This window comes from Fusarium falciforme, chromosome 1 (genome assembly GCF_026873545.1).
Source record: "Fusarium falciforme chromosome 1, complete sequence".
Classification (NCBI taxonomy): Eukaryota; Fungi; Ascomycota; class Sordariomycetes; order Hypocreales; family Nectriaceae; genus Fusarium; species Fusarium falciforme.
The window spans coordinates 4,036,844-4,062,741 of record NC_070544.1 but is presented as its reverse complement, the minus strand read 5'-3'; the positions used below and the strand labels follow the sequence as shown (position 1 = coordinate 4,062,741).

General features: G+C 54.3%; 9 protein-coding genes across 9 annotated transcripts; 4 read left to right on the top strand and 5 right to left on the bottom strand.

The window, feature by feature from the left end:
- Positions 1-28: 28 nt before the first annotated feature.
- On the bottom strand, positions 29-3,090 carry NCS54_00115100 (Telomere-reg-2 domain-containing protein; the record flags this gene model as incomplete). Its single annotated transcript, XM_053146785.1, has 3 exons — positions 29-1,725; positions 1,778-2,206; positions 2,259-3,090. 3 exons carry the CDS (start codon positions 3,088-3,090, stop codon positions 29-31), a joined length of 2,958 nt encoding a protein of 985 aa, XP_053002760.1.
- A 513-nt stretch (positions 3,091-3,603) lies between these two features.
- Positions 3,604-5,289, top strand: NCS54_00115000 (NEDD8-activating enzyme E1 catalytic subunit; the record flags this gene model as incomplete). The annotated part of the gene is made up of 4 exons (XM_053146784.1): positions 3,604-3,812; positions 3,869-3,967; positions 4,018-4,023; positions 4,077-5,289. The coding sequence occupies 4 exons, from the start codon at positions 3,604-3,606 to the stop codon at positions 5,287-5,289; spliced, it is 1,527 nt and encodes a 508-aa protein (XP_053002759.1).
- A 324-nt stretch (positions 5,290-5,613) lies between these two features.
- On the bottom strand, positions 5,614-6,926 carry NCS54_00114900 (DNA-directed RNA polymerases I and III subunit RPAC1; the record flags this gene model as incomplete). Its single annotated transcript, XM_053146783.1, has 2 exons — positions 6,747-6,926; positions 5,614-6,693 (listed from the first exon to the last, which is right to left on the bottom strand). The coding sequence occupies exons 1-2, from the start codon at positions 6,810-6,812 to the stop codon at positions 5,614-5,616; spliced, it is 1,146 nt and encodes a 381-aa protein (XP_053002758.1). The 5' UTR covers positions 6,813-6,926.
- Positions 6,927-7,884: 958 nt separating this feature from the next.
- Positions 7,885-8,250, top strand: NCS54_00114800 (Hypothetical protein; the record flags this gene model as incomplete). Its single annotated transcript, XM_053146782.1, has 2 exons — positions 7,885-8,033; positions 8,091-8,250. Exons 1-2 carry the CDS (start codon positions 8,017-8,019, stop codon positions 8,248-8,250), a joined length of 177 nt encoding a protein of 58 aa, XP_053002757.1. The 5' UTR covers positions 7,885-8,016.
- Positions 8,251-8,586: 336 nt separating this feature from the next.
- Positions 8,587-13,221, bottom strand: NCS54_00114700 (Hypothetical protein; the record flags this gene model as incomplete). Its single annotated transcript, XM_053146781.1, has 3 exons — positions 8,587-12,320; positions 12,375-13,029; positions 13,120-13,221. 3 exons carry the CDS (start codon positions 13,219-13,221, stop codon positions 8,587-8,589), a joined length of 4,491 nt encoding a protein of 1,496 aa, XP_053002756.1.
- A 684-nt stretch (positions 13,222-13,905) lies between these two features.
- Positions 13,906-14,840, top strand: NCS54_00114600 (Proteasome endopeptidase complex; the record flags this gene model as incomplete). Its single annotated transcript, XM_053146780.1, has 2 exons — positions 13,906-14,031; positions 14,151-14,840. The coding sequence occupies 2 exons, from the start codon at positions 13,906-13,908 to the stop codon at positions 14,838-14,840; spliced, it is 816 nt and encodes a 271-aa protein (XP_053002755.1).
- A 657-nt stretch (positions 14,841-15,497) lies between these two features.
- NCS54_00114500 (Hypothetical protein) lies at positions 15,498-17,830 on the bottom strand (the record flags this gene model as incomplete). Its single annotated transcript, XM_053146779.1, has 3 exons — positions 15,498-15,606; positions 15,666-15,804; positions 15,856-17,830. The coding sequence occupies 3 exons, from the start codon at positions 17,828-17,830 to the stop codon at positions 15,498-15,500; spliced, it is 2,223 nt and encodes a 740-aa protein (XP_053002754.1).
- Positions 17,831-22,077: 4,247 nt separating this feature from the next.
- Positions 22,078-23,797, bottom strand: NCS54_00114400 (Hypothetical protein; the record flags this gene model as incomplete). Its single annotated transcript, XM_053146778.1, has 3 exons — positions 23,356-23,797; positions 22,309-23,258; positions 22,078-22,251 (listed from the first exon to the last, which is right to left on the bottom strand). Exons 1-3 carry the CDS (start codon positions 23,546-23,548, stop codon positions 22,078-22,080), a joined length of 1,317 nt encoding a protein of 438 aa, XP_053002753.1. The 5' UTR covers positions 23,549-23,797.
- Positions 23,798-24,316: 519 nt separating this feature from the next.
- NCS54_00114300 (Hypothetical protein) lies at positions 24,317-25,356 on the top strand (the record flags this gene model as incomplete). The annotated part of the gene is made up of 4 exons (XM_053146777.1): positions 24,317-24,368; positions 24,421-24,546; positions 24,598-24,707; positions 24,760-25,356. The coding sequence occupies 4 exons, from the start codon at positions 24,317-24,319 to the stop codon at positions 25,354-25,356; spliced, it is 885 nt and encodes a 294-aa protein (XP_053002752.1).
- Between the last annotated feature and the right edge of the window lie 542 nt (positions 25,357-25,898).

Here is a 25,898-nt window from a genome sequence, read left to right as displayed (position 1 = left end):
CCATCTTTGGCTTCTTTGTTTGGACTACCTATTGAAACCCAATCATGTCTCCCATCAACAAAGCCTGATACTTCTCAATGGCCTCACCCAACTTGATCAACACGCCTGCAGCCAACATCTTGACCTCATTCTCCTCCCCACCGTCCTCTCCTCTCGTTCTCTCAAATACCATGGCTACCCACTCTCTCGTCTCCATCACCTCCCTGCCCTGCGCTTCGCAGAGTCGACGCATGTCGCCACCGTTGACCTCTAAGAGTGAAGCCATGGCCACGAGCCATCCTTTCATAGCACCGAGATCGCCCAAGACATGTACCCTTACGCCGAGAAGCAGATCCCACAACTCCGCCGTCAGCTGAGGAAGCGAAAGTGTGGAAGGTCCCGCGGCATGGACGATGATACCGAGAGTCTGCAGATACAGTGCCAGGAGTGCGGGATTGAGGATGATGGGCTTTGCAGAGCGGAGGGCGACCTGGAAGTGAGCCGTGAGCGGCGAGAAGAAGGACGACGCGAGGAGGGCAGCCGTGGTGTTGGGGATGGCGCGCACACGAGGCTTGGACTTGGACTTGGACTTGTAACGTGCTGTGAAGCTCTGAAGCTTGAGGATATCCGGCCCCGTGTTGGCATCAGCAGCTTCTGCGGCTAGGGGGGCGAGGAAAGAGGATGTTAGGGATTGAGAGATGCTGTCAAGGGCATTGGGGGGGAGTGCCTTGAGCTGGGAAGCAGGGAGGACGTTGGTATTGCTGTTACTGGCGGGTTCGAGGTAGAGCTGTTCCATCTTCTCAGGGAGTCGTTTGGATGGGAAAGCAGCAGCTGACTGATACTGCGATACTTCAAAGCCAGCTAGCTCACGCGCCGATAGACCGAGGGTGATAAGAATTGAGGTTCGCTGAGAAAGGGAGTAGTCGCCCTCGAAAAACGTGCGTGCGAACCAAGGTGCCATGGTCTTGGGTTGAGAGACTACCAAGGCAACCATACCCTGAAGCCGCAGATCTTGAAAGTCGTCCATCTCGAATTTGTCCTGTATGCCCACGAGCAGCCCAGCCAACTCGTCGGCATGGTAGCTGACCTCGGTGCCGTAGTTTGCCTTGCGACGGATGAGGACCGGTGCGGTCTGGAGGGCGAGCTTCTGCTTGTCGTACGATTCTGAGTCGCGGAAGAAGGTGATGAGGTCTCGAATGTAGACGGGAGGCTTTGGTCTGTTGCGTTCAACCAGCGTAGCATCGTCATCGGAATCCTCGGGGTCGGAGTCTTTGGAATAGGGAGCAAGATCGTCATCTTCTTCATCAGAAGAACCGATCTCCTCGATGATAGCCTTTGGCTTGACCTCGGCGATAAGAGGCTTCTTCTTCTGCTTTTGTTTCTTCTGGGCAGGTTTGGGTTTTGTCGTAGACTTCCGAGGTTGGGTTAACGTCTCTGTTGCAGGATCTGATAGGATGGGCTCAATGGGTCCTATAGCATCAGAGACCTTTGTGAGGCTCTTGAGCTGCTGCGCCTCTTCGGTTTCCGTCTCTTCCATCTTGAAATCCAGTCGTTTCTTGTTGTCGTCGATAAGAGCTGAGAGGGATTCTCCAACAACTAGACCGAGGAATTGCGCCCTGGCCTGGCTAGAGCCGATTCTGTTGGAGATAGTGGTCATGTATGAGCCTGCCCGCATGAGCAGAGTCAGCTTGATGGGCGAAAGCCTGTGCACATAGCCAGCGGCGAGGAGCAAGATTTGAGTGTGAACTGGAAATTGTTAGTGCTTCAGATTCTACTGGTTTGGACAGGTGTATCTTACCATCCTGCTGTAGTATTGCCGCATGTTTTATGTACAACTCATCTCCGAACTGAGCAAGAGACTTCTCCAAGACAGTAGTAATAGCATCTCGGTCCTGTGAAAGGGCAGCTATTACAGCACGGCGGATGCCGATGCCGTCGCCAAGTCCAGCACCAGAGGATGAGGCGCACCAGTCTATCATAATATTCCTCCTCGCCTCATCGTCTAGGGTTAGTTGCTTGATTATGTTTGCAGCTGCAGAGACTTTCTCGTCGGAAGATGTGTCGCCGAGGTCTAGGTGGCCAAGATGCTTCTGGGAAATATGCTGGAGAACAAGATGGAGGATTTTCTTGGATGATCGTGGCTGGCTGAAGGCCAAATTGACGAAATAACTGGGGGAAACACCTTTAGAAAGGAGAAGCCTATCAATGGCAATCTTGATGAGAGTTTCTAGGGCATGGTGAGCAAAAGAGATGAATATAGGCATGCTATACAATCTTACCTGAGTGATGAAGGGATAATGACTTCTGGAAGAGGTCAGAGCAGAATGTCATCTCTTCGGCCCTGGGTGAAGACTTGACCCATGACACAGTACTGTTCCCCATCCATCTGCTATACTCCAGTCCATCGGCTATCCAGTGACTCTCGTTACGCACTCGATCGCGCCCGACAATCTCGAGGGCCTCGGCAGAGACGGACACGATCTGGCCGTTTGTGAGTAGAGAGCCAAGTTTCTGCGCCTGAACTCTCTGAAGACCTGCGTTGGTAAGCGGCTTCACTGACGAGGCCCATATCTCGCGGATCGATTCGAAACCACGCAGGAGAGAGGCTAGCATATCCAAGAGAATGCCGAGGTTGAGAGAAATATCACTGCGCTTCTCCTCTTTCCCGCCCAGCCGTGATTCTTGAATGAGAGCTCTGATCTGAGTCATGGTCGCGTTGAGACCTGTTGAGCTACGGAGGCAGCGCAGCAGGAGCTCAACATGAGGTTCCTCTGACGAGTCATCGTGCTCGGCAGCTCCCTCAACAAGCAGCGTGTAGTAGTTTGGTACAATCTCGGAAACTAGAAGGTACACGATGGCGGCGCTCTTCGGGTTTGGAGTTTGGAATGAGAAGCCGTCGGATGCAGGCTTGTCGCCATTTAGGAATTTTAGGACTGCGATGAGAGTGTCGTAATCTGGCTGGCTCTTGAGAGCGTCCAAAGCTTCATCCGGAGTCGAGATGGAAGTGATCTTTTTATGCTCAATGATCGGCTTCACTTCTGTTAAGAGCTGTTGAGGCTCGTTTCGAGGCTTGAGATAGGTGGTGCTGACGGGGGTGAGTAGGTCGTCCATGGTGATGGTTGATAAACCATATGTTGATAATATGCCGTAGACGCCCGAAACCTTGTAATGAATATTCAATCGTGACCCATAATGTGTGTGTCAAGAGGAGGAGCATGCAAAGCCCAACTAAACTGGTGAAGTTGACAAGGTCAAATTTACAAGCTGAGCTGGTGACCGTGATACTGGTACCTCAGTGGGCTCTGGTGGGGTGTGAGCCTTCTGCAGCCACGGGCCGCCACAACAGAAGCTTCCACTGCAGGTACCTCGTGGAGCTGGGCTGTGCTACCAGGTTTAATTCTCGAAACTTATTCATATCAGTAGATTTAGGATTACAGTTATAGATCCGTTGAGAATTCAATCAAAAGAATAAACAAACATGCTTTCCCTCTCTTTTCTCTGTCTTTTCCTATATATGGTCGTCATTCCTTTCCCGCTCCTGCCTGGTAAAGACCGTCAACCTGAGACAGTCAACCCCACATTCACCGACGCTCACCGAAGCTCACCGCGCCACCTGGAGCAATCATGATGCTCCCCGCGAACGCACGGATCCCCCAGATCTGTTCTGCCTTGTGCACCTCGACCATCTCCCCCATCTTACACCTCCTACACCTGATTTCCCCCTCGATCTTTAGAAAGCCTGATTGGAATCCTTGGGCCATGAGTGTCGATACTCTAGAACCTGCTGCTGCTGCGTCTCCTGCTTCAGCGGCCGACATTGAAGAGAGACGATGGTAAGGGAGCTAGCTACCTAGTCGACGATCCATCACCTGCTGACCGCAACCAAAAGGAAGTATCTCAACCACATCCGTCGAAATCCAGGCCCCTATACCGACCCCGATGCAACCGGTCCAGAGTTTCTCGAGCAGTTTGACAAGTTCAAGGTTCTGTAAGTCGTCCCGTCCGAGCTATCTAGAGCTATCGTGCTAACCTAGCCAGCGTCATGTCTGTCTATAACCCCCCCGAGCTTCGATCCGTACTCGTACTGACTACAACAGCGGCGCTGGTGGCCTAGGATGCGAAATCCTCAAGAACCTCGCCATGTCGCGATTCAAAAACATTCACGTAATAGACATGGGTCCGTCCGCCACCCCCTCCACCGCTACTGACATGACCATCAGCTCACGGCGCTCTCCAGATACCATCGACATCTCCAACCTGAACCGACAGTTCCTCTTCCGCAAGTCCGATGTCGGCAAGTACAAGGCCGAGGTGGCCGCCGAGTTCGTGCAGAAGAGGGTCAAGGGCGTGTCCATCACGGCGCACAACAACCGCATCCAGGACTTTGACGAGGAGTTCTACAACCAGTTCCAGCTCATCATCTGCGGCCTGGACAGCATCGAGGCGCGTCGGTGGATCAACGCCATGCTGGTGTCCATCGCGGAGGAGGGTAAGGACCCCGATGCGATAAAGCCACTCATCGACGGTGGCACCGAGGGCTTCAAGGGCCAGGCCAGAGTCATCATACCATCCATAACCTCGTGCATTGAGTGCCAACTGGACATGCACGCCCCACGTGCAGCTGTCCCGCTCTGCACCATCGCCTCGATCCCGCGACAGCCTGAGCACTGCATCGAGTGGGCCCATGTCATTGCCTGGGAGCAGGAGAAGCCGTTCCCCAAGCTCGACAAGGATGATCCGGAGCACGTCACCTGGCTGTTCCAGAAGGCCCTGATCCGCGCCCAAGAGTTTGGTATCTCGGGCGTGACGTATTCCCTAACGCAAGGTACCATCAAGAACATTATCCCGGCCATTGCATCCACCAATGCCATCATTGCTGCCGCCTGCTGTAACGAGGCCTTCAAGATTGCCACTGGCTCGGCCCCATGTCTGGGATTCGAGTCCAACTATATGATGTACTCGGGGAACGACAGCATCTACACCTACACTTTCAAGCACGAGAAGAAGGATGACTGCCCCGTCTGCGGACGCCAAGCCCGCCCTCTTGAAGTCGACCCCAAGATTACCCTGCAAGACCTCATCGACTCGTTCGCTGTACGACCCGAGGCCCAGCTCAAGAAGCCATCCATCCGCGCCGAGAGCAAGACCCTGTACATGCAGTTCCCCCCTGGCCTAGAAGAGCAGACACGTCCCAACTTGAGCAAGTCACTCAATGAGCTTGGTCTTGAGGAAGGGCAGGAGATTGTAGTAACCGACCCCGCATTCCCCCTCGAGTTCAACTTCTTCCTCAAGTTCAAGGCGAGTTCCTGATTGGGGGGTCAGGAGATAGACACGGCGTTTGGGTTTTTTTGGGGCATTTTCGGGCGTTGGACATGATGATGCAGAAAAGACTATGACGACGCAGACACAACCAAGAATAGAAGGAGTGAGCATCGATTGTCATGATGAAATGGAGAAGAAATGACTGGCGAAGATGAAGAAGGTGGTCATGGTATCATTCCTTTTTATCTAACCGTAGAGACCGCAAGAAAAAGATGAAGCAGCAACAAGACAAGACGATTATGATACAGCCGCAATAGAGAACAACCTAAACAATCAAGACTCCCCAAGACCCATGCATGCTTGCCCTGTTGACTACCGCACCATGTTGACAACCTGCTGCTCGAGCTTCTTGCACTTGAGCTTGAGGTGCTTGACCGACTCGAGGAAAAGCTCGTCGCTGTCCCACTGCCCTGTGCTCTCGATGGAGAAGATGAAGTGATCCCTCCTCCGGCCCAGCTTGACCTTGCCCTCAAACTCCTCATGCCGTAGGACCTCGCGGCTGACGGTATCCTTCATGGCATCCACCACCACAGCCTTGGTCTCGCCCTCGTGGCCCTCGTAACCGCTGCCAGCCTGCGCAGCTTCCTCGGCGGTGACGCGCTCAAGACCAATGACACCCTGAGGGAAGCACTTGGCAAACTTGTCGGCGTCGGCACCCAGGATGGGCTTGGTGATGGTGATGGTGGGCAGGAGGCGGTACGAGGCGGTTGCGACGGGGGAGAACTTGGCGTGGTCGGCGCCGATGCCCTTGTGCATGTGCATGGCGAGGTTGATGGTCTGGCGCGGGCGCAGCTTGGCGATGAGGATGTCCGGGTTCGTCGGGGCGATGGCGTCCTCCCCGCTAAAGTACTCGACCTGCCTCCCCGTGGGGACAAAGACGATGTCGCGGGCGTAGACGTGGGCGTTGTTGTAGGCCTTGAGGGGGTCATTCTCGGTGGGAGAGGCGTCCGGGTTCACGGTGCACGTCACGTTGAGCTCGAGGCGGACCGTGTTGTAGTCGAAGCAGCCCGAGAAGGGGTCCTCTCCGGGCTCGGGCTTCTTATACCACTTGAGGAAGTCGCGGAGGCCCTCGCGGCCGCCCTTGAAGGGGACGAGGCCGAGTCGGTGGGCGAGGACCTCATCCTGGATGACGGATGTGTTGTTCTCGATGTAGACGTTCTCGACGGCGAGCGTGGGGATCTCGGCGAGGAGGATGCGGCGGAAGGCGTTGGCGAGCGAGGCGTCGATGCCGACGAGGGAGAAGGACGACAGGAACTGGTCGTTCTGGTGGAAGCCCACAGAGAAGCCCTCGCGGAACCGCTCAATGGTGAAGGCGGCGTCCTCGCCGGGGTGGTGTCCGGGGTAGTCGGTCGAAGAGATGTTGGTCACCGTCTCCTTGTTGATACCTACGGTCTGGCGCATGGAAAAGTTAGAACAATAATTTGAGAGGGATCAATTGACGTTACCTGGCGGCGCGCAGTTTCCTCCGCATCGGGAGCCCTCCTCCACGCAGCCTGCTGTGTGGGATGCATCTTGAAATCACTATGCGCTCGCGCGGGTTGGATATAGGTACAGACAGGTTGGTGTGAAGGGCGATGGCTGGTAGAGAGCAGGAACCAAACAATTTTTTGAAGGGTGCCCCTCCTCGGTGAGCGGTGAAAAAATCAAGGTGAGCCAAGGTGAACAACGTCCCCAGATAAAAACTTGGGAGAGGAAGGAGCAGAGAAAAAAAAAAGAGACCCACAGTAGCACGGCGCAGACATGGCCCCACCCCGAGACCGCCGACCGGTGACCTGGCCTAAGCTTCGGTGGCTGTTCCATTGAAATGTGAAAGCGGACCGGCGCAGGAGAGCCCCACCAGAGGACGACCGGAGTTTTGAGTGTGAAAAAAAGAATGGGCCGATTTACAAGACGAGCGTGAGTCGAGGGGCAGATGTCAAAATCATGTGGAATGTGTGGGATGGAAAAAAGTTGCAATCAATCAAACCAATTGCAGAATTGAATTATCAAATGCAAACTATGATAAGTGTCATGATTCATACTTGGCAGGTGTTGTGTTTGCTCTCATCAAGACCTGCGACTTCGGCCTCGCCTCTAAACAAGGAAAAACCATAGAGATCCCTGGGAAAGCAAGAAGCAGAGCCTCTCGCTTACACGACCACAGATGCGGTGCGGTTCCTCCGTTGTCCAACTCGCCGCTCACCGGGCCGGCCTCGTAGTCCAAGTTCAGATCAGCACATGCCCACACCCCCAGCATTCTCCGCGACCTGGACCCCTGGGCTGCGACTCGCTCTCCTCTCTCGGGCAAGGATCTCACGGACGAGCAACTGCGCAGCAGAAGGTGTCACGCGCACTCTGATCCCCCGCTGCAGAGCAGAGATTCCCCCATCGCTTCCCTGCCCGGGCAACCCGGACGACGTCAGTCCCGTGCCCAGCTTTCCAGTAGCCCATCCCTGTCCCAGCAGAGTACTACCTAGATGATGCCGGTCACACGTAGAGGCTCCCTTGGAGTCACCAGAACGTAACCGGTCCGGCCTTGGAGATTTCTGCCAGACTCCAAAACTATATAATGCCTGTCCAATTCCCTCTTGGTGTTCGATTTGCTTGTTCAATCCATCATCACCATCAAAGCAATCAATCAGCCTTGACAATCAAGACTCTCAAAGCCTTAATCAACTACACAACCAAAACCAAAACCACAACCACAACCACAACCAACCCTCCACAACCTTCAAGATGCTCTCCTTCGTCAAGTAATTCACCCCCGCCGCAGCTCCAATCAAAGCACTCGCAATACTAACAAGACCCAGCTACACTCCTCGAACTCACCCCGAGCACAAGAACAAGGACCACTGCCGGGTTCCTTCTACGCCTACGGCTGCTATCCCTCGCACCATGCCCACCGAGACCCCGGCTGTCGAGTCCAAGCCTGCTGTCCCTCGATCTGTTCCCTCTACCACTACCTCTTGAGTCGATAATTCGGCTTCGTATGCATCATGTATCTTGATTAATATCTGGGGATGAATACCCATGGAGTCAGGTGTTATTTGGGCCAAGCAATAGGAAAGAAGGAATTAATAAAAACTTGACATCATTTTGATAACCTCAAACTACTCGTTTTCTTATCTCCCACAACTTGATTAACCCAGGATAAGTACAGAATCCAAAGAATACATTAGCTGAGTGCTTCTCCCGACCAATTGATACACTATCTAAGCTCTAAACTACAGTTGCTTGGTTATTTCGTTTGTTTCATGTGCTATTCATCCTCAACTTCTCTCTACCCATATCCCAGTCTTCTTGCCATTATTCAATATCCTCCATGTTCCACACATTGACGCCTCTCTTCTCGACGCTCCCCTTGAGTTTCTGGAGAACTGCCTGTCTGCGCGCCCTCTTCTCCATCAGGTCGCCCTTCTCTTCCCGGCTGAAACCACTGAGCTTCTTGCGAGGGGGGGTGGCCCGCACCGACGCACCCAAGGAAACGCTGCCCGCGAAACTGTGGCGAAGAGTTCGCGCAGGCGTCGAATCAGGAGAGAACATGATGCTCCTCCTTGCCTGAGGTGTCATTGGGGATCCCTCTCGGCTCGAACCGCCCAGATGGACCTTGCGCAGCTGGTTCTCCAGGACGTCAATGTCTCCACTTCGCTTCTCAACCATGGCCGTCATCTTGGTAATGGTACGGATCACGGCGTCCACCGTCGGCACGCTTGTCTTGCCCTTGCCTGAAGCGCTCGAGACTGATGCAATTCGTGTCTTGAGCAGCGTCAGTGATTCTTCCGCCTCGGCAACAAGCTTCGAGAACTTGGCAAACTCCCGTCTGAGTTCGTTCTGCTGTGTTGCTTGCTCCGCACTCAGTGGCATAGACCGTGTCACTTCGGCCTGGTCAGGGTCCGTCCTGATCATGAGGATCTTCTTGAGATCTTCCTGCTTAGCCCGTAGGCGGTGCATATCTCTTGTCAGTTCGTGGCATGCGTCGAGCTTAGCTTCCAAGTCACGAACACGACCATCCTCAAGATCCGGGTACAGCTCGTTGTCCAGAACTTCCCCAAGCTCATCAATCTCGCAAAGAACCCAATCATCGGGATCCTCGAGATCATCCTTGGTTCGTCCACCTTGCTTACATTCCTCAGTGTGACCCTTGATGAATGACTTGACAGTGCGCGCGTTGAGGCCGAGCGTGTCAATCATCGAGTTGATATCTCGATAGACTGCCTCGACTTGGCTTGGGATGCTCTCCTTGGCGGGAGGTGCAACGTTGGAGTGAGCCACGAACTCATCTAGCGTCAAGCTGCCCTCAACCTCGGATGCGAGAATCTTCTGCACTTCGTCATCCTCCTCATCCACGAGTGGTTGGGTTTCCGCTGCCTCCTGTTTCGCCTTCAACTTCCGGTGCTGAACCATGAACGGATCCTCCGGCGCGCTGGTATCCCTACTTGTGATAGAAGCCCCCATCTGAGACTGTCTGGGACCGAGGATTTGCGATGCCATTCCGGGGGCGCTCACTGACCTCATTGCTTCCGATCTCATCACTCGGTTTGGTATAGCACTCCGAACCGGGCTAGGGGACCTGGGGCTGGTCGCGGTCGGGCGTGGGAACAAGGGAGCATTGCGGCTGATTTCGCCAAACAGGGGCCGGGATGATTCTTGGTTGGCCCTGCTGCTACCAAGAGCAGGCCCGCCCAAACCACCAAACGAGCTTTGAGGGGTGAAGCCAGGTGTGGGGGTTAGGCCACTGACGCTTGGGCTCAGGTCTTTGGCAACGTCGATACCACTACCTTCCGAGCCATCGTCGTCATCCTCATCCTCATCCTCCAGATCACTCTCATCCTCAGTTGACTCGGGAACCGAGGGCACAAAGGAAGGCTCCTTTGAGGGGGCCTTGGGAGCAACAAAATCGGGAGGTAACGGAGCATCGTTTGGTTCCGCGGCGGGCTTCTTTGCTGGCTTGGTAAAGTCTGGTGGCAAGGGAGCACTTAGTGCAGCCGTCGACTTATCTGAGGGCTTGGACACATTGACAAAGTCGGGCGGTAGTGGGGCGTCTGTAGCATCGCTTGACTTTGCTGAGTCTGCAGGCTTGCTCGTCTTTTTCGTTGACAGGAAGTCTGGCGGCAAAGGAGCTGCTTCGGGTTTAGCAGGAGCTGTCGCCACTGCGAATGGATTAGAGGGAGCAGCAGAAGTAGCTGATGAAGAAGACGAATCGCCGAGAGGAAAGGCAGTCCTGCTCGTGATATCAGGAGGCAGGGGAGCGTCTTGTTCCACTTTGACCTTTGGTGTGTCCGCATCAGGGACTGACTTTTGTCCGAAAATCCCTGTATATCCTGTCGTTTTGGCCGCCGTTTGTGGAGTTCCAAATATGCTTGCCTTGGGCGTGCTTTGCTGGGATCCAAATAGACCTCCAGGCTTGGGTGTAGCGGATGAGGATCCAAACAAGCCACCAGGCTTTGGAGTTTCTGACTTGGTACCGAATAGAGTCGACGAACCAAACTTGGAAGGCTGTCCAAAGACAGAGCTTTGGGGGGCAGGCGAGGTAGGAAACCCAAACTTGGATGGTGCTGGGGTAGTTGTCGGAGTGGTAGATTCGGGGCTCTGGGGCGTAGGGAATAACGAGCTTTTGGGTTTAGCAGGAGTCTCTTGAGGCGTCTCAGCAGCCGTATCCATATCCTCATCCTTCGCCGCGGATGTAGTGATGGTGGGTTTGCTAGCAGCGTCGTTGAGAGCAGAGCCAAACCCACTTCCAAACATGGAGGATTGTCCACTTGGCTTAACATCGTCCTTGGCAGATCCATCCGGCTTGAATGAACTTTGTAGCTTAAAAGGAGTGGAGCCGAATGGATTGCTGGAAGGTTGATCTGGCTTGGGTGGGAAAGCTGTCTCGGTTTTAGAGGTAGAGGCAAAAGGACTTGCTGCTGGCTTGTCTCCGCTGCCAAATACACTGCTGCTGGTGTTGTTGTTAGAAACAGAAGCGAAGCCGCTTTGGCTGGCGAAACCAGCAAATCCCCCAGAGGCGCCTGATTGGTTAGATGAGGCTGCCTTGCCAAAGGGGCTGGTGTTGTTGTTGTTATTCGCAAAACTGGAAAAGCCAGACTGCCCAAAAGCAGGAGTCGATCCCGTTCCACTTGATGCAGCCGCCCAAGGGGAGCTCTTCGCGCCCAGCTGTGACGACTGTCCAAAGCCAATAGCGCTGGGCTTGCCGAAAGCTGGTGCAGAAGAGGGTGCTGCGTTGCTGAAGCCGCTCGATCCAAACACAGCACCACCCGTGCTGGGGGCTGCGGCGCCGGAGCCTCCTGAACCCCAAAGCGAAGGCTTCTGTCCGAGTTGAGAGGACGAGCCAAACGCAGGGGCGGCAGCTGATGAGCCGAAGGCGGAGGCGTTACCAAACGGAGATGCAGAAGGTGCTGCTGCTGCTGGAGCCGCCTGAGCTGGTGCAGGGGGGGCAGAGCCCTCTACGGCAGTTAGGTGAGGATAGGATGTGCCTTGCCTGATGGAATCGTTGTAGACAACCCACCACGCGCATAGAATACCCTCATGCGTCAGAACCCAAAATCCAGGAAGGGGCCCTGGTGATTCCTCCAGCTCGACATCCGAAGGGATGGGCTTATAGACCTTTTCCGTGCCAGACAAGTCCAGTGCAACGCCCACGGGTGTCGAGTCATCCATGGAGTCGGTCATAGGGAGAGTCGGTCTCTTGGTGTCATCCAAAAACTCGGTCGTAGTGAAGACACCGGTGATGGAGTCGGCCGGTTTATCGGTAGCCAAAGCGGTCTTGGATCGACTCAATACACCCATCTCAGTGGCAGCAGTAGAAGAGACGATGAGAAGGTCCTGGAGAGCGGGTGGGAAGTCCCGGAGTCGTAGAATAGTATGGTGAGGAGTCTTTTCTGAACCAAAGGGCTCAACGGGGTCCGTTAGCTTTTGGAAGTTGAAAGATGATGGCGGTTGGCGCGTGATGATGTGGTAAATGGATGTTGGTGGAGACTCGTTGTTCGATGTGTGAATAGACAGGAAGAGATTGTTTTCCAGCCAAGTAAGAGATGATACTATCAGGGTGTTAGCCTTACTGAGGTCTTGTTAGATATCTTGAAATCGCTTACCGTGAAAGTCGCCCATGTTAGGGGGCTTGGGGATCTCCCCCTTAGCCTCTCCTTCCGGTGTCATCTGAGCTATTGTGCCATCACCCAATCCCGCGCACAGCTGCTTGCCTTTGGAGCTCCAGCTGATACAGCTGACCTGGTTCTTGAGGGGGTTGCTGATCTGACGCTCCTTCAGATTCGCCATGTGCAAATTGCCGCCGTTGGTTACAATGGCACACAGCTCAGCCTTCTCGGGTGTTGGGTTTGGGATCATAGCTCGAAGGGTTTCGCCATTCGTCGACAGCTCAAAGGCAGAGTTTGTCGAGCCCGAGAGGAGGCTCTGCACTTCGTAAACGGCCAATCCACCACCAGATTCAGCTGAGAGAATCAGGTAGTTCTCGTCTGCGGTAAAGGCGAGTTGCGACACCCGCATGGGCATGGCAATCTTGAGCTGAGGCTCGAATGCGCGAATGTCGGAGTCGCCATTCTTTTCTGATTCGAATGCTTTTCGGACGGATTCAGTGGTGGCGATGATGACCTGGTCGGGTCCGGCAGCAGCGACAAGACCCTTTCGCGAAGCAACACTCAGGAGCGACGCGGTTGAAGATGGAAGAGATGACCACGCAGAGGTCAGACGAACTTTGGCGTCGCCGGCGATGGTAAGAAAGCCTAGATCCTGTATTTGGCGCAAGTGGTTAGCATGGCCTCAATGGGCGAGCAAAACAAATCCAGCCTCAAGATGCCATCAACACAAGCGCAAACTCACCTCTGTCTGGATAGTCTCCAAATCAGGACCTGAAGTAAGCCCTCCTGCTCCGCCGGCGCCCCCAAGCATGGAGTTTCCAGAATTACCGAAGCCGAAAGCCATGACTGTAGCAGAGTAGCCGGCCTTGACTTGGAGAAGAGGACCCAGAGTTCAATAAATTTGCCCTTCGCATGAGAGTGGGCTGGGAAGACCGGGGGAGCTTTTGCTTTGCTTTCGCGCAAGGCTTAGGCAGGCGGTGGTAGGCCAGGGGACGTGCTCAGTGCGAACGCCAGCAAATAATCGTGATTGGCCAGCTGAAGCGCCAGGAGCCCAGCAAGCAATGGATCGAGACGGATGGTTAACCAGAATCTGGGGCGCGTTGTCGATGATGTCCAAAGAAGAAGAAAGTGAGTGCGAATTGGGAGCAAGATATTGTTTCACGACGAAATTCGCAACTGCTTGCTTCCCAGAGTTCGCCTCGCCTCGACTGCGGTGACTTTTTGGAGCTTTATCATCACGTGCCGAAGCTCGAGCCACCGCCAACAACCAGCCTCTACCTGCGCGCCACAGCCCAATCAGAGCGTGTCCCTGGGGTAGCTCAACGACGTGCCTCTGCCTCTGGAAGGCAGCTTTTAGCCTCGTCATCAGCTCTGCCTTGTTAACCTCAACTCGTCGCTGTGAACCACATCCCAACCACAAAGATACCCCCGAACGACTGTCCCATCCTGCGATACCGTGCCTGTCGATAACACCTGGAATTACGCATAAACTGAGATATTGAATCGGGGAAACCAACGTCACTTCACGATGCCCGGCTTCGACTTCTCCAACTACAACCGCAATGCGGCCCTCCACGCCCGAGGAGTCCCTCTGCCAAAGGCCACCAGTACTGGAACAACCATTGTTGGATGCATATTCGATGGCGGTGTGGTGGTGAGTACTTCGGCGTCCCTCTTATGGCGCATGCTTTAATTCTCTGGACGGGACTATCGTCATGACGATAAGAGCTCCCCATCACAAGCACCACCCACTGACATGGCGTCCATCGATAGATCGCAGCCGATACCCGAGCCACATCTGGCCCCATCGTCGCCGACAAGAACTGTGAGAAGCTTCACTACATCTCTCCTCAGATTTGGTGCGCTGGTGCTGGTACAGCCGCCGACACCGAGTTCACCACCGCCCTCATCTCCTCCCAGCTCGAGCTGCACTCCCTTTCCACCGGCCGCAAGCCCCGCGTCGTCACTTGCATGACCCTCCTGAAGCAGCACCTCTTCCGCTACCAGGGCTACATCGGCGCCTACCTCGTCGTCGCCGGTGTCGATCCCACCGGCACCCACCTCTTCACCGTCCACGCCCACGGTAGCACCGACAAGCTCCCCTACGTCACCATGGGCAGTGGTAGCTTGGCCGCCATGAGCGTCTTTGAGACCCAGTGGAAGCCCGACCTCAGCCAGGAGGAGGCGGTGAAGCTGGCGAGCGACGCCATCCTGGCGGGTGTCTGGAACGATCTGGGCTCTGGTTCCAACGTGGATGTGGCCATCATCACCAAGGAGAAGACGACATTGAAGAGAAACTACATCACGCCCAACGAGAAGGAGCCCAAGCTGCAGAGTTACGCCTTCCCCAAGGGCACGACAGCCGTGCTGAACGAGAAGATCATTACCAAGAACGAGATTGGGCGGTACGTTAGCGTGGAAGAGGTGCCTCTTGACGACTCGAAGATGGATGTCGACACCTAAGCGCCTAGATTATGCGTGGGCAGTTAGATGGTTAGAGCGTGGCATGTAACAACACAATCCGGGCACACTATAAACTGGAGCATTGAACTTGTCTTCATTTGATCTCCAAGAGGTGACCATTGATGTTCGTCTAGAGGTGAACAGCTGCAGCTTGTTTGTTTGGCTAGCATTATGATTCTCGAAAGAAGCATCCAAGCTCCATACATGCTTCCAGCTGCACCCCGTGGATATGTCCACTATCTCTATGTGCAAAGAAGGTTACAAGAATAGAATAGAATAATAACAGCCAACCGATCTGCTATGCGCAAATCGGTGCCATACAATCGCCTCTGCCAGGCCACGAAAGCCGTAGCCCGTGCTGGGGATTAAATCATCGCTAAAAACCCCCCATCCCAAAATCCAAGCCCGGTACAGAAGCGAAGTTAACTCCCTTTGTCCAAACCACATCATTGCTCTCCCTGAGCAACGTCGCGCTTGTGGTATGTCGTATGATCAGTCAAGTGTTGCGCCTAAGTCGGTGCATAGAGCACAAGAATACTCCTCCCAGAAAACCCATGAATCCCAAATGCGATGCGCAACTCAAACTCCGATGAAATGGGTATGTCGAAGATCTCATCATTATCGTGGTAGGCGTGTCAAATAAAGCGGCTCGTGAGCTCACTTCCGTCCAAACATGGTTCGGGTTCGAGATTTACTCCGAGCCTTCTTCTTATCCTTCTTGGGTGCGCTTGAGTCTTCGTCATCATCGTACTTGGCTTTGTGAATCCTGTAGCATGGCAGTTAGTAACGGGTCACAATGAGACGCCTGTCTCAGCAGATACATACCAGCTGTTTCCAACCATGCTCATACCCTTGGCTTCAGCCATACGATAGAACTTGGCACTCTTCTTGAGGTTCTTCTTACAACCTATGCCCTGTGCATAGCAGAAGCCAGCCTCAGCCAGTGCATCGACATCGCCCCAGTCTAGTTCTCAGTTAGTGACAACTCATCGACAGTTGAGGCATATAGACTTACTGCCAGCGATCTCAAAGCACCTCAGCGCCAGAGACTTATCCTGCTCGATGCCCCATCCGTTCATATGACTAACACCAAGTTCGTAAATGCTGAGAGCGAATTGCGCCTTTCGAGTTCTCCTCTCAACGACATCGACATGCTTGCCCTCCTTGACTTGATCCTCGTCATCCGCAATCTCGACACTGGCATATTCGGCCGCCTTCCTGAGCCATTCAACGCCCTCCTTCTGGTTCGCCCGCATGCCCCATCCGTGACGACAGGCAAGCGCATACAGGAGCATGGCGGTAGGATCGTTCAGTCGGGCCGCGTATCGAAGGTGATATGTCGACTCCTTCAGGGATCCGTTCTCATGGCATTCTATGCCCTTTGCGAGATGCTCCTCTGCCGACATTTCTGAAGCAGTGGGAGCCGCAGACCGAGCCGTAGGCGGTGGTCGGATCGTGCTAGCGGTGTCGCTGGTTGTGGTGGAAACAGGGGTCCTGCCTCGACCCCTGGGTGCATCTTCTGAAGATCGTGGGTCGTCGATTGAAGGTCTCTCGGGACTAGAAGGTGCCTGCGGCATTGGAGGCACCGCTGTTTCTGAGTAGACCTTTCTCAGATCTGTCGATGGTCTTGGCATCGGGCTGCTAGGTGTCAAGGAATCCTCTGGGACAATCTTGGCTGAAGAGCTGGATGGGCGGGTGGGAGGCGAAGGAGGAGCGTCAGCATGGATTCGCTGCACATTGCTAGGAGGAACCATAGGTTGTTCCCATCGGTAAGAGGCTTGTGTTGGATGTTCAACGGGCTCGGCTCGCTGAATAGTCTTGCCTCTGGGTAGTGAAAACTTGGAGTAAATGTACGACGGTGCGCCTTTGTCGTCGGTCTGTTGCTCTAGAAAGGCTTCGCTATGCATGCTCACTGGTGTATGGGCCGTGTCATCAGCCAAGATGAATGAAGGTTGGCTATCGGAAGAGGCTTGTCTCAGAGGTGACTCCATACCAGGCGTGCCAGACCTGCTGAGAGGTCTTGAGAAGTTGAAGGACGGTCGGGGAAGAGCAGACGTTTCCGAGCTCACTGAAGGCGATCTTTGAAAAGAGCCAATGCCTGGGGATGTCACTGCGCCGTTAAAGGCGGCGCTCCCAGAAGAGAGCTTTCGTGGAGGTAACGAATGAAATGAGCTAGCCATATTACCGGTTGACTCTTCATCGGTAGGTAGTAGGGGGGTGGAAACGGTGCTGGATGATCTCCTCGTAAACATGGTTTGAGGGGGCGCGAGTCCAAGCTCATCGAACGAAGGCTGCTTCGGCTTGTGAGGGGAGCCACTGACAGATCCATTGATAGAACCACTGATTGACCCGCTAGGTCGTCGGTGAGAAGAGAGTGAGGCCGCGTCTTCCTTTCGAGAAGGGGATGATTCGGTTCGCCTATCAGACTGCGATTGAGTTTCACTGCGCAACGGTGAAGGTGAGCGCTCTCTCCTAGCACCAAAAAAGGGGTCTGTCTCGTCAATCTGGTTTAGCAGAGGGCGAGACCGAGCTGGATCACGAGCAGGTACTGCTGGTATATCCTCATCTGGGGTAGGGGGTATGCGGCTCATTCGTGGATGCATCGAGACTGGTCGGTCGGCATCATCGCTAAACGCGTCCTCCAGCTCTACGTCCGTCCTCGGGCCAAAACTAGAACCAGGGCGATCACCAGCCTCAGACCCAGAATCTTGGGACATGGACCGAAAGTATTCAGACCGCCCCTGAACAATCAAAGGGCTCTCGACAGTGAGGGGGGGAAGTCGGCTCATCCTGTTGCCCTCTTTGGCGCTCTCTTGTAATTGCCTTGCGAGCAACCGGCTCTGCATGGCAAAGGCGTCCAACGGGGACAACTCGGGGGGGATTTCGCCGGCGACATGAAGGCGAGGTGAACGGAGAGGTTTGGAGACGGTGGAAATATTCGAATGCTGCGAGTCGGATCGCAAGTCCAAAATGGACGGTCGTGTCGACATGGTTGGTCGCTCTGAAGTACAACTCTAGCGGTAGAGTCTGGTGCCCATGCAGATATTACTATTATGGAAAATCGAATGCGCTATGCGGAAGCGCAACTGAGATTGTCCCTCTCGAGAGTTCCGCCAAAAATCAACGCAACCAGAGAGTGTAGCAGGAGAGTTGGCTGTATTATTCGTTGCTTTGACGCTCGGTTGCAGTGAGGAAGGACCAGGATCCAAGATGGTCGGGAGAACAGGCCGAGCGATTGTCAAAGAGCAGGGGGGCACCGGTATTAACAAGGCGTTACAAAGCTGCGGCAGACATTGGGGGTCGACAAAGAATGGATGATGGCGAACAGACGTCAGGAACGGCGAGACGAGGGTGACGGCGAAAGACAGCCAAGCAGTGATCGGCGGCGGAAGAGGGATCTTTGCGCGGGCCGCGCTATGCGATTAGTGCCACGAGAAGCTCGATGGAACGGAGTTGAAACGAGCGACGGCCACTACGACCAAGAGGAAATCGGCGACGCAGACGGAAGACGGGGTTCGAGATTGTCGGAGATGTGAACGGCGCAACGCGGAGCCGTGCTATGCTTTGTATGTATGCTCTGCGGCGGCGGCGGTGTTGTTGACGGGTCTCGGGTCTTCGTGGGGTGACGGGGCGACGCCCTTCCTTCGTTGATGGGGCCAAGATGAGACGAAGCGCGAACGAGTATTAGAACGAGGGGGAGGATAAAAACACCGAGAGAACGAGCGGCCAAGTATGCGAATGACGACTCGGAGTAAAAAGAGGAAGCGACGAGAACAGGGGAGTCGTAGTAGAGGAGGGAGGATGGATGGTGTTTGTAGACGGGAAGTAGGATTAAGGTCTAAGGTATCTGTAGAGAGCATAGACTTGCGGCCCTAGCTAAGGTAGTGTCTCTCTCGTCCTTCCCCCCAAGCAATAGCCCCCAAGCGCGAACAGGGAACTAATTTACCTTGCCCTGGGTGGCTTTATTAGACCTTGGTTACAGTGCAGAAGATTGATGGATGCGATGTGGAAAGAGTGGAGAGGAGGTGATGGATCATGGATGGATCCCGTCGGGTCCCTTTTGGATGGACCCAGGGTGGAGGGATACCGGATGGGGAGAGGGAGGTCTATGGCGTTGTGCTGTGCAACACTCCAAGAGGACAAGGCATTTTGATTAGGTCGGTCTTGCATTACGCTGTATTCTGCATCCAGCCAGCCCAGCCGGAGAGTGACTATCAAAGGGGCTTTGCCTTCACGGATGTCATGTCATGGATCCAAGTGCTGACTGACCTTTTGATCTCGCCAACTTCGCCTCAAGTTCTCTTCAATGTTGTTGATGTGGATGCCCTCTCTCCACCAGGTCTGTGCTGATGAGGTGTTCTGTACATACTCTTGGCCAAAAGGCTGCACAAGATCCAATTCTCTCAGAGGGCGTGGCGGCGCAGCGATGCACCGATAATCCATGTCCAAAATACGAGGCCCTTGACCTGCACTATTACGCTGCATGTTTCCCTCCCCGCTCTGCGCTGCGCTGCACAACGCCGACCCTCGTGGCAAGTCTAATAAGCTGGTCCCTCTAGACCATCCCCCCATGACCGAAAGGAGGCGTTCTCTTGGACTCGAATAGTCCCACCCGCTCCCAGGCCCCAGGACCATCACCAGGGTTCGAGTTGATATTGACGGGCGGGGACCGAGTCCAACTGAAGACGGAGGCATGTCCGTCTACAGTAAAGGGGATCTCGAGTGTAATATGGATTCAAGTCAGTCGTACCCAGGGAGATTTTATTGCTCGCCCGTCAAGGCTACCAACTCGGGAAGGCAACCTCTTGCTCGCAGTTGCATCCAATTTCGCTGTTTTCCAAGGACCAGCAGCCGCGGTCGCACAAGCAAAAAAACGGCCTCGACGCCTCATTTCGGTGCCTTGCATGCGTCTTGCACATTCTACCACCCTACGGCCGTCATTGTTTTCTTTATTCTACCACTTGATCCCCAGCTTCTTCCCCCATCTCCAACAATAACTGTCTTGCTCCCTTGTTCTCGTCCAAAAGCAAAGGGGAGAGATCCAAAGACCTCCAGGGTGTGTCTCTCTCTCACTTGTCAGACCCCAACCCAAGACGACGGCAAAACAATGAGACCAGACCAGGGTCGGCCGGCTTGAGGCTCCACAGACTCCATGGCTCCAGTGTAAAGTACTTGTCTTATTGCAGCCACTTCCCAGTCTGGGGTACATGCTCTAGGCCTTCCATTGTTATCTTTGTTATGAGAAGCCTATTATCTGACTGTCAGAAGGCATATGCCTGGTGATGGATGCACTACCTGGCCATTGATAAACCGTTGCCGGTCAGACTCAGCCTCGACATCTGCCAGACAACCTATTTTAGCGCTGGCTCCCGTTGTCAATGGTTCACCTCGGGTCGGGTATCTGAACCTCGCCTCTCTTCATCGCCCCCTTTCAGCTCTCCAGGATTACCCTACCCTTTCCTGTCTGCCTGTCTGTTCTCGGCCCCTGGTACAGAGGAGAGGTCTAGACAATGATTGCTTGGCTGTCTGGACTCTTCCGATCTCGTTTAGCCTTGTGTGCTACGTACGCACGCACGTATGTAGCAACGGTCTCGCCTAGCCAAGCTCATTTGTTGTCTCTGGCGGTCCATCCAAGACCCAGTTCTGCATGCCAGCCGAGTTGAAAACAGCCACAAAACATAGGTCTCGTCAACAGGCCTCGCCTCTCAGCATACTCCGTACTGTATGCGCCTCCGCCTCCGCCTCTGCCTCTTGATTACGACTAGTTCACGCCCGGCCCCAGTTCTCTCTCGCTCACGAGTTTTTTATAGTAACTGATGACCAGCGCTAGTCCACCAAGACAGCGACCCAGGCCACAAAGGCAAATTACACGCGTAAACGTCTTTCTTTTCCGTCTTTATCGGAGCCTTGACGTGGAGCGCTGCAACTGCTGCTTCAGCCGCAGCGAATGGCGCAAATCATAATTCTGTTTACCTCAAAAGGTCAAGCCACGCCGTGTCACTGGTGCCAGATGGAGTGCGGCCTTGGATGCCACGACGGCCCACGTATTACAGAGCCTGACGCAAGGGCACAGGGAATGACGCAGGCGGCCCTTTGTTGCCGACAGCGGACGGGACAATTGGATCCCACCTCAAACCGGTTGCTAGGTACTCCGTACATGTGGCTACGGTTTCACCACTGTCATGGCCGAATCTTGCATCTACCCGTTCCACCAAGGGTACTGTACATCATCTGAAGTTCTTCCTCCACCCGACGACAGTGTGTAGTACAGTACTCTGCAAGGGAGCGCAGAGATCGCTAGCAGCCATTCATTGTTCTGTCCCTCACCTGTCAATCGCAAATGAACGATCACCCAAGATGGGCCAATCAGACACCCTGCCTGCACTTCTCCTGAGTCCTCTTACACAGTCCATCCATCTATCTTGCAGCCATTGTCTCTATAAGAGAATCAAGTGGTCAAGACGCATTCAAGTCTCATTTTGAGCCTCTTCACTTTGTTATGCCTTCTCCAGCGGCACCTACCAATGAAACACATCCCGTCACACTGTCCAGCTTCCGACCCCGGTCCTTATCCCGCCGGTGTTTCTCGACTGTCCATGATCCAAGGACATGGTCCCCTGCTGACAGCACCGCTTGACTCAGTCCTCGATTGGTCCCTGAGCACGAGGACTTTGTGCACAATAATCTCACAATCTCGTCACTAATCTCCGTGCTCGCACAAGGCCAGGCACAAGCCAAGGTTCGCCAACCTCAAGGATGTGCCTACTTTCTCCACAACGTCTTCAACGATCGATCCCCTGCTTCAGGGGTTATACGGACGAGTACGCGCAATTGGCCCAGAGAGGATGACAGAATCTCCCAGGTACGATGTCGGTCATTTGCAGATCTCAATTCCCACCCGCTGCCGGATTTGAAACTGTCTTCAATCGGACGCTGTTTTACATAGCCGCCCTCATGAGACATGTGAAAGCACATCTTATAATTCACCCTTCTCTCTCCCCAGTTGACGTTCCATGACCAAGGTTCCTGAACAAGATGCATGTGCCATCAGGTTCATGGCGTCTGCTCTCATGATTTGATAATGCTCCTTAAGAATTCCCAACTATTCCAGAACGCCTAACCCACCAATGCATAGGGAGCATTGGACTTTTACAATAGCTACATAGGTCCCTCACCATAGCTGGCCGTACCTTGCTCATACTCACTCGTTCCCACATCGCATCTATATACTCTCTGCTTACATGTCCTTGGATCGCATCTTCTTGAGACGAGCGGCACCCTCGAACAGTCCGCGGTCAACCGCCGCAGCAACAGTCAGAGTTCCACCAACAATGGCGCAGAGTCCAGCAAGGAAACCGCTAAAGGTCTTGCCCTTCTCCTCGCGGTTGACGACCTTCATGGGGGAAATATCCTACAGCCATCGTTAGTTTCGATTCACTTGTCAAGACAACCACCATAGGGCACTTACATAGGAGAAGAAGACGCCAGGGATACCACCACTGGTATGCTGGCGCTCAGCGTGGCCTTCAGCGGCGTCGTTGCCGCCAGCCAAACTCCTCTTGTGGCTAGTGACAGAGTACTGGTGAGTCTCGACACTGCCATCCTCGGAGTAACCGTAGGCTCCGAGGCTCGTGTCGTCCTGCAGGAGGCCGGCGATCTTGAGACCCTTGCTGTCCCAGCCCAGAGGGAGGTACGATGTAGGGACAATCTTTACAAAGTACATGAAGTTGAAGTTGGGATCCTTGATATCCTGGCGGGTACCGTCAAGAGGGTTCTGATGGTGGTTGGTCCAGGGCGTTCCCTTGCTGCCGACCTTACGAGCGACTTCGTCGGGGAGCTGAGGACCAAAGCGGAGGGAGTGGATGATATGGGTGAAGTCGTGCGCCTTGCCCTTGGGAGCATCCCAGTAGTTCTTCAGATCGTGAACGTGCATGTTGCCGCTGCTGAAGCTTCGTCCAGGAGCAAAGTGGAAGTTGCCAATAACCTTGTTCACGCGCAGGCCACCCTCAATGCGGCAACCTTCCTCACGCTGAGCATCCAGCTTCTCAGCATAGTGCTCGCGCTCACACTGCTCAACGCCCTCTCCACGACCAAAGGCCCACGACGCCTGGGCGTAGGCTTCACGAACTTCGTCGCAAGTCTGGCAGCAGCCGGCCTTTCGGGCATTCGCAGGGGGCTGAGCGCCGTAGCAGCCACCGCAGTAGGAGGGATCGAGGTGGGCGGCAGCATCATCGTGAAGGGAGAGGGACTTGGAGTCGATATCGGCGCCGCCCTTGGACTGGGGTTGAAGACGGACTTTGTTGACACCGTGCATGACGCCGTGCTGCTGCTCGCCAGAGACATCCATGACATCGAGGGTCAGGAGCTCGCAGGGCATCTTGGGGAATGTGATGTTGAGGTGGATCTCCATTCGCTCTCCTGTAAATCACATCCACGTCAGCAACTCGCAACTTTGGGGTCGCAACAGGGAAGAAATCGCGGCTCTATCCCCGGGGACCTAGACGTTATCCCATACCTCGTCCTCTATCCACAATCAACTCGGGGTGTATCTCGACCCGGCGATACTCTGACCATTCACCCCAGGCCAGGAAGATGACGACGATCAGAGACACGATAGTGACAATACCACCACTTGTGGTTCGAATTCGCGCCTCGTCGACTGTCTTGGTGAAGGCATCGAGCCTTGTGAACCTCGACTTGGGAGGCATTTTTGGAGAAGCGTGTCGTTTGTTGGATGCGACGAGGTTCGAGACGGGTATAAGTTGGTAGGTATGAATGCGACAGCAGCGCGGGTCGCTAAAGAGCAGCTGGAAAGGAGAACAGGCTTCAGGAGCAACCACAAGAAGATGGGCAAGAAAAGGATCAAATGCAGCGAATGAGAGACAGCATTCGTCGAGAGTGGCTGCGGACCGGCACCTCACACTCGAGCAGCAAAAAGAGGAAGAAGCGAAGCAATGCGAGAATAAAGAGTTTGGATTGTTCCTATTCTCACATTTCTTAAAGGCCACCTTTTTCCAACTGCGGCTGACTACCTAGTACGGCACCTATCTCTTGGTCCTTCCGCGCCTAGCTTGGGGCCTGCCTGCCTCAGAACAGGGTCCCCCCTCCGTGGTATCTTCAATTGAGCTAAGCCTAAAAAGGCTTGATCCCGAGCTTCAAGGCACTGGGCCGGAAAATCTCCGGTTTCTATTGGAGCTTCGCATGCGTCAGGTAAGCTCTGGTTCAGCCTGCCGCTGTAGGTCCACTAAATCAGATCGCAAGGCTGAGAAATTCCACCCATCACTCTCTTCCAACTTTCCTACACCATCACCATTTCTCTCTGCAACCGCCATCTAAACCAACTATTCCGGTTTAGATAGTTTCCTCGTTCGTTTCCATACTCTGCGCCGCACTTACACATTCTCGACAAACACGCGATCTTCTCTTTTCGTATACGAGATAATCTTCTTTGTTGCCTCCCCGGCCGCCTATTCAACATGTCGACGAGGCCACCCTCTCGCGTTGTGTTTGTGGGCAACATCCCATATGGTAGGCGCCGCCAGCTATGTCCGTGGCTTACTGTATCTGACTAGGCTCGCAGGACTCACCGAGGAGCAAATCACCGAAATCTTCAGCAGCGCCGGCAAGGTCGAACGCTTTCGCCTCGTCTACGATTCCGAGACTGGACGACCAAAGGGCTTTGGCTTTGCAGACTACCCGGATACCGGTACGATTCCTCGATCGCCGACATACATTCACTTCTAACCGACCTTGATAGACTCGGCCTCCTCAGCTGTGCGCAATCTGAACGACTACGAGATCATGGGCAGGAAGCTTCGCGTTGACTTCTCTAACGAGCAGAAGAGCACCGATGAAGACAAGGACCAGGTACTACGCGCGCGAGTTCTATTCAGATTCATACTCTAACCTTGGACACCAGGGCGGCTCAGGCTATAACCCACACGGCTCTAATGGCGCCGGCCCCAGTTACAGCTCTCAGCCAAGCACTCTCCCTCCTCTGCCCGCCGGAAAGGAGCTTCCGCACGGCGTCACCTGCACCGATGCTATCTCGCGCACTCTTGAAACCCTCCCGCCTCCCCAGCTGCTCGACATTCTTTCTCAGATGAAGACCCTCGCGACCAACGAACCTCAGCGAGCTGCCGAGCTTCTCCAGCAAGCACCACAGTTGGCATACGCAGTGTTTCAGGCTCTTCTTCTCATGGGTCTCGTCTCCCCCGAAGCTATTCAGTCGGTCGTCGAGCCCGGAGCACCCCCACCGGCTGCTGCCTATCCTCCCGCCCCAATGCCTGGCTACCCCGGAGCGAGTAACACTCCTCCAGTCGCCAGTATGCCATATCAGGCGCCTGCTCAGCCCTACGGTGCTCCTGCCGCTGCGCCCGCGCCGGCTGCCCAAGATCCTGATGCTCTAATGCGAGCTGTCATGGAGCTTCCCCAATCTCAGATTGACATGCTTCCTGAGGCTGAGAGGCAACAGATTTTGGCTCTCCGGGCTACATTTGCTGGTCAGCGGAGGTGATGCCATGTATAGATACATTCGTGCGCAGTTATTCGCCAATCGTGTTGAGTCAAGAGACTCGCCAGGGGCGTCTCGCATCATGCACTTGGAGGGTATTTGGATGTATTAGGCGTTCAGGCGCAGATATGGGCCATTGATTTACATAGTCCAGGCGGAAGCATATTCCCTAACTAGTTACTGATCGTAGGGTGAGGGTTGGTAGCCAGATGATGCGACATTGCAGTTGTCCGGACGTCCTTTCTGGTGGTCACAACTCCGTCATGCCGAGAAGAAGAGGGTAACACGGCGGTATCTTTAAAGCCAGTTGCCGTTGTGAGGGCTATCGTCATGATGGTGTAAGAGAGGCAACGCGATTGCAATAGTTATCGGACAGGGATTGAACAGATACCCGCGACTGAGGTTAACCAAAAAGAAAATGAAACAGTATTGTATTCCCGGTGTCATTTTGAATACCCACGAATTGTCTGGGTTCAGATGCGAAACCCAGTTGTGTTTCCGGGGTGATGTAGGGTAGTGAGGACCAAAGGCAGTGGGCAAGAATG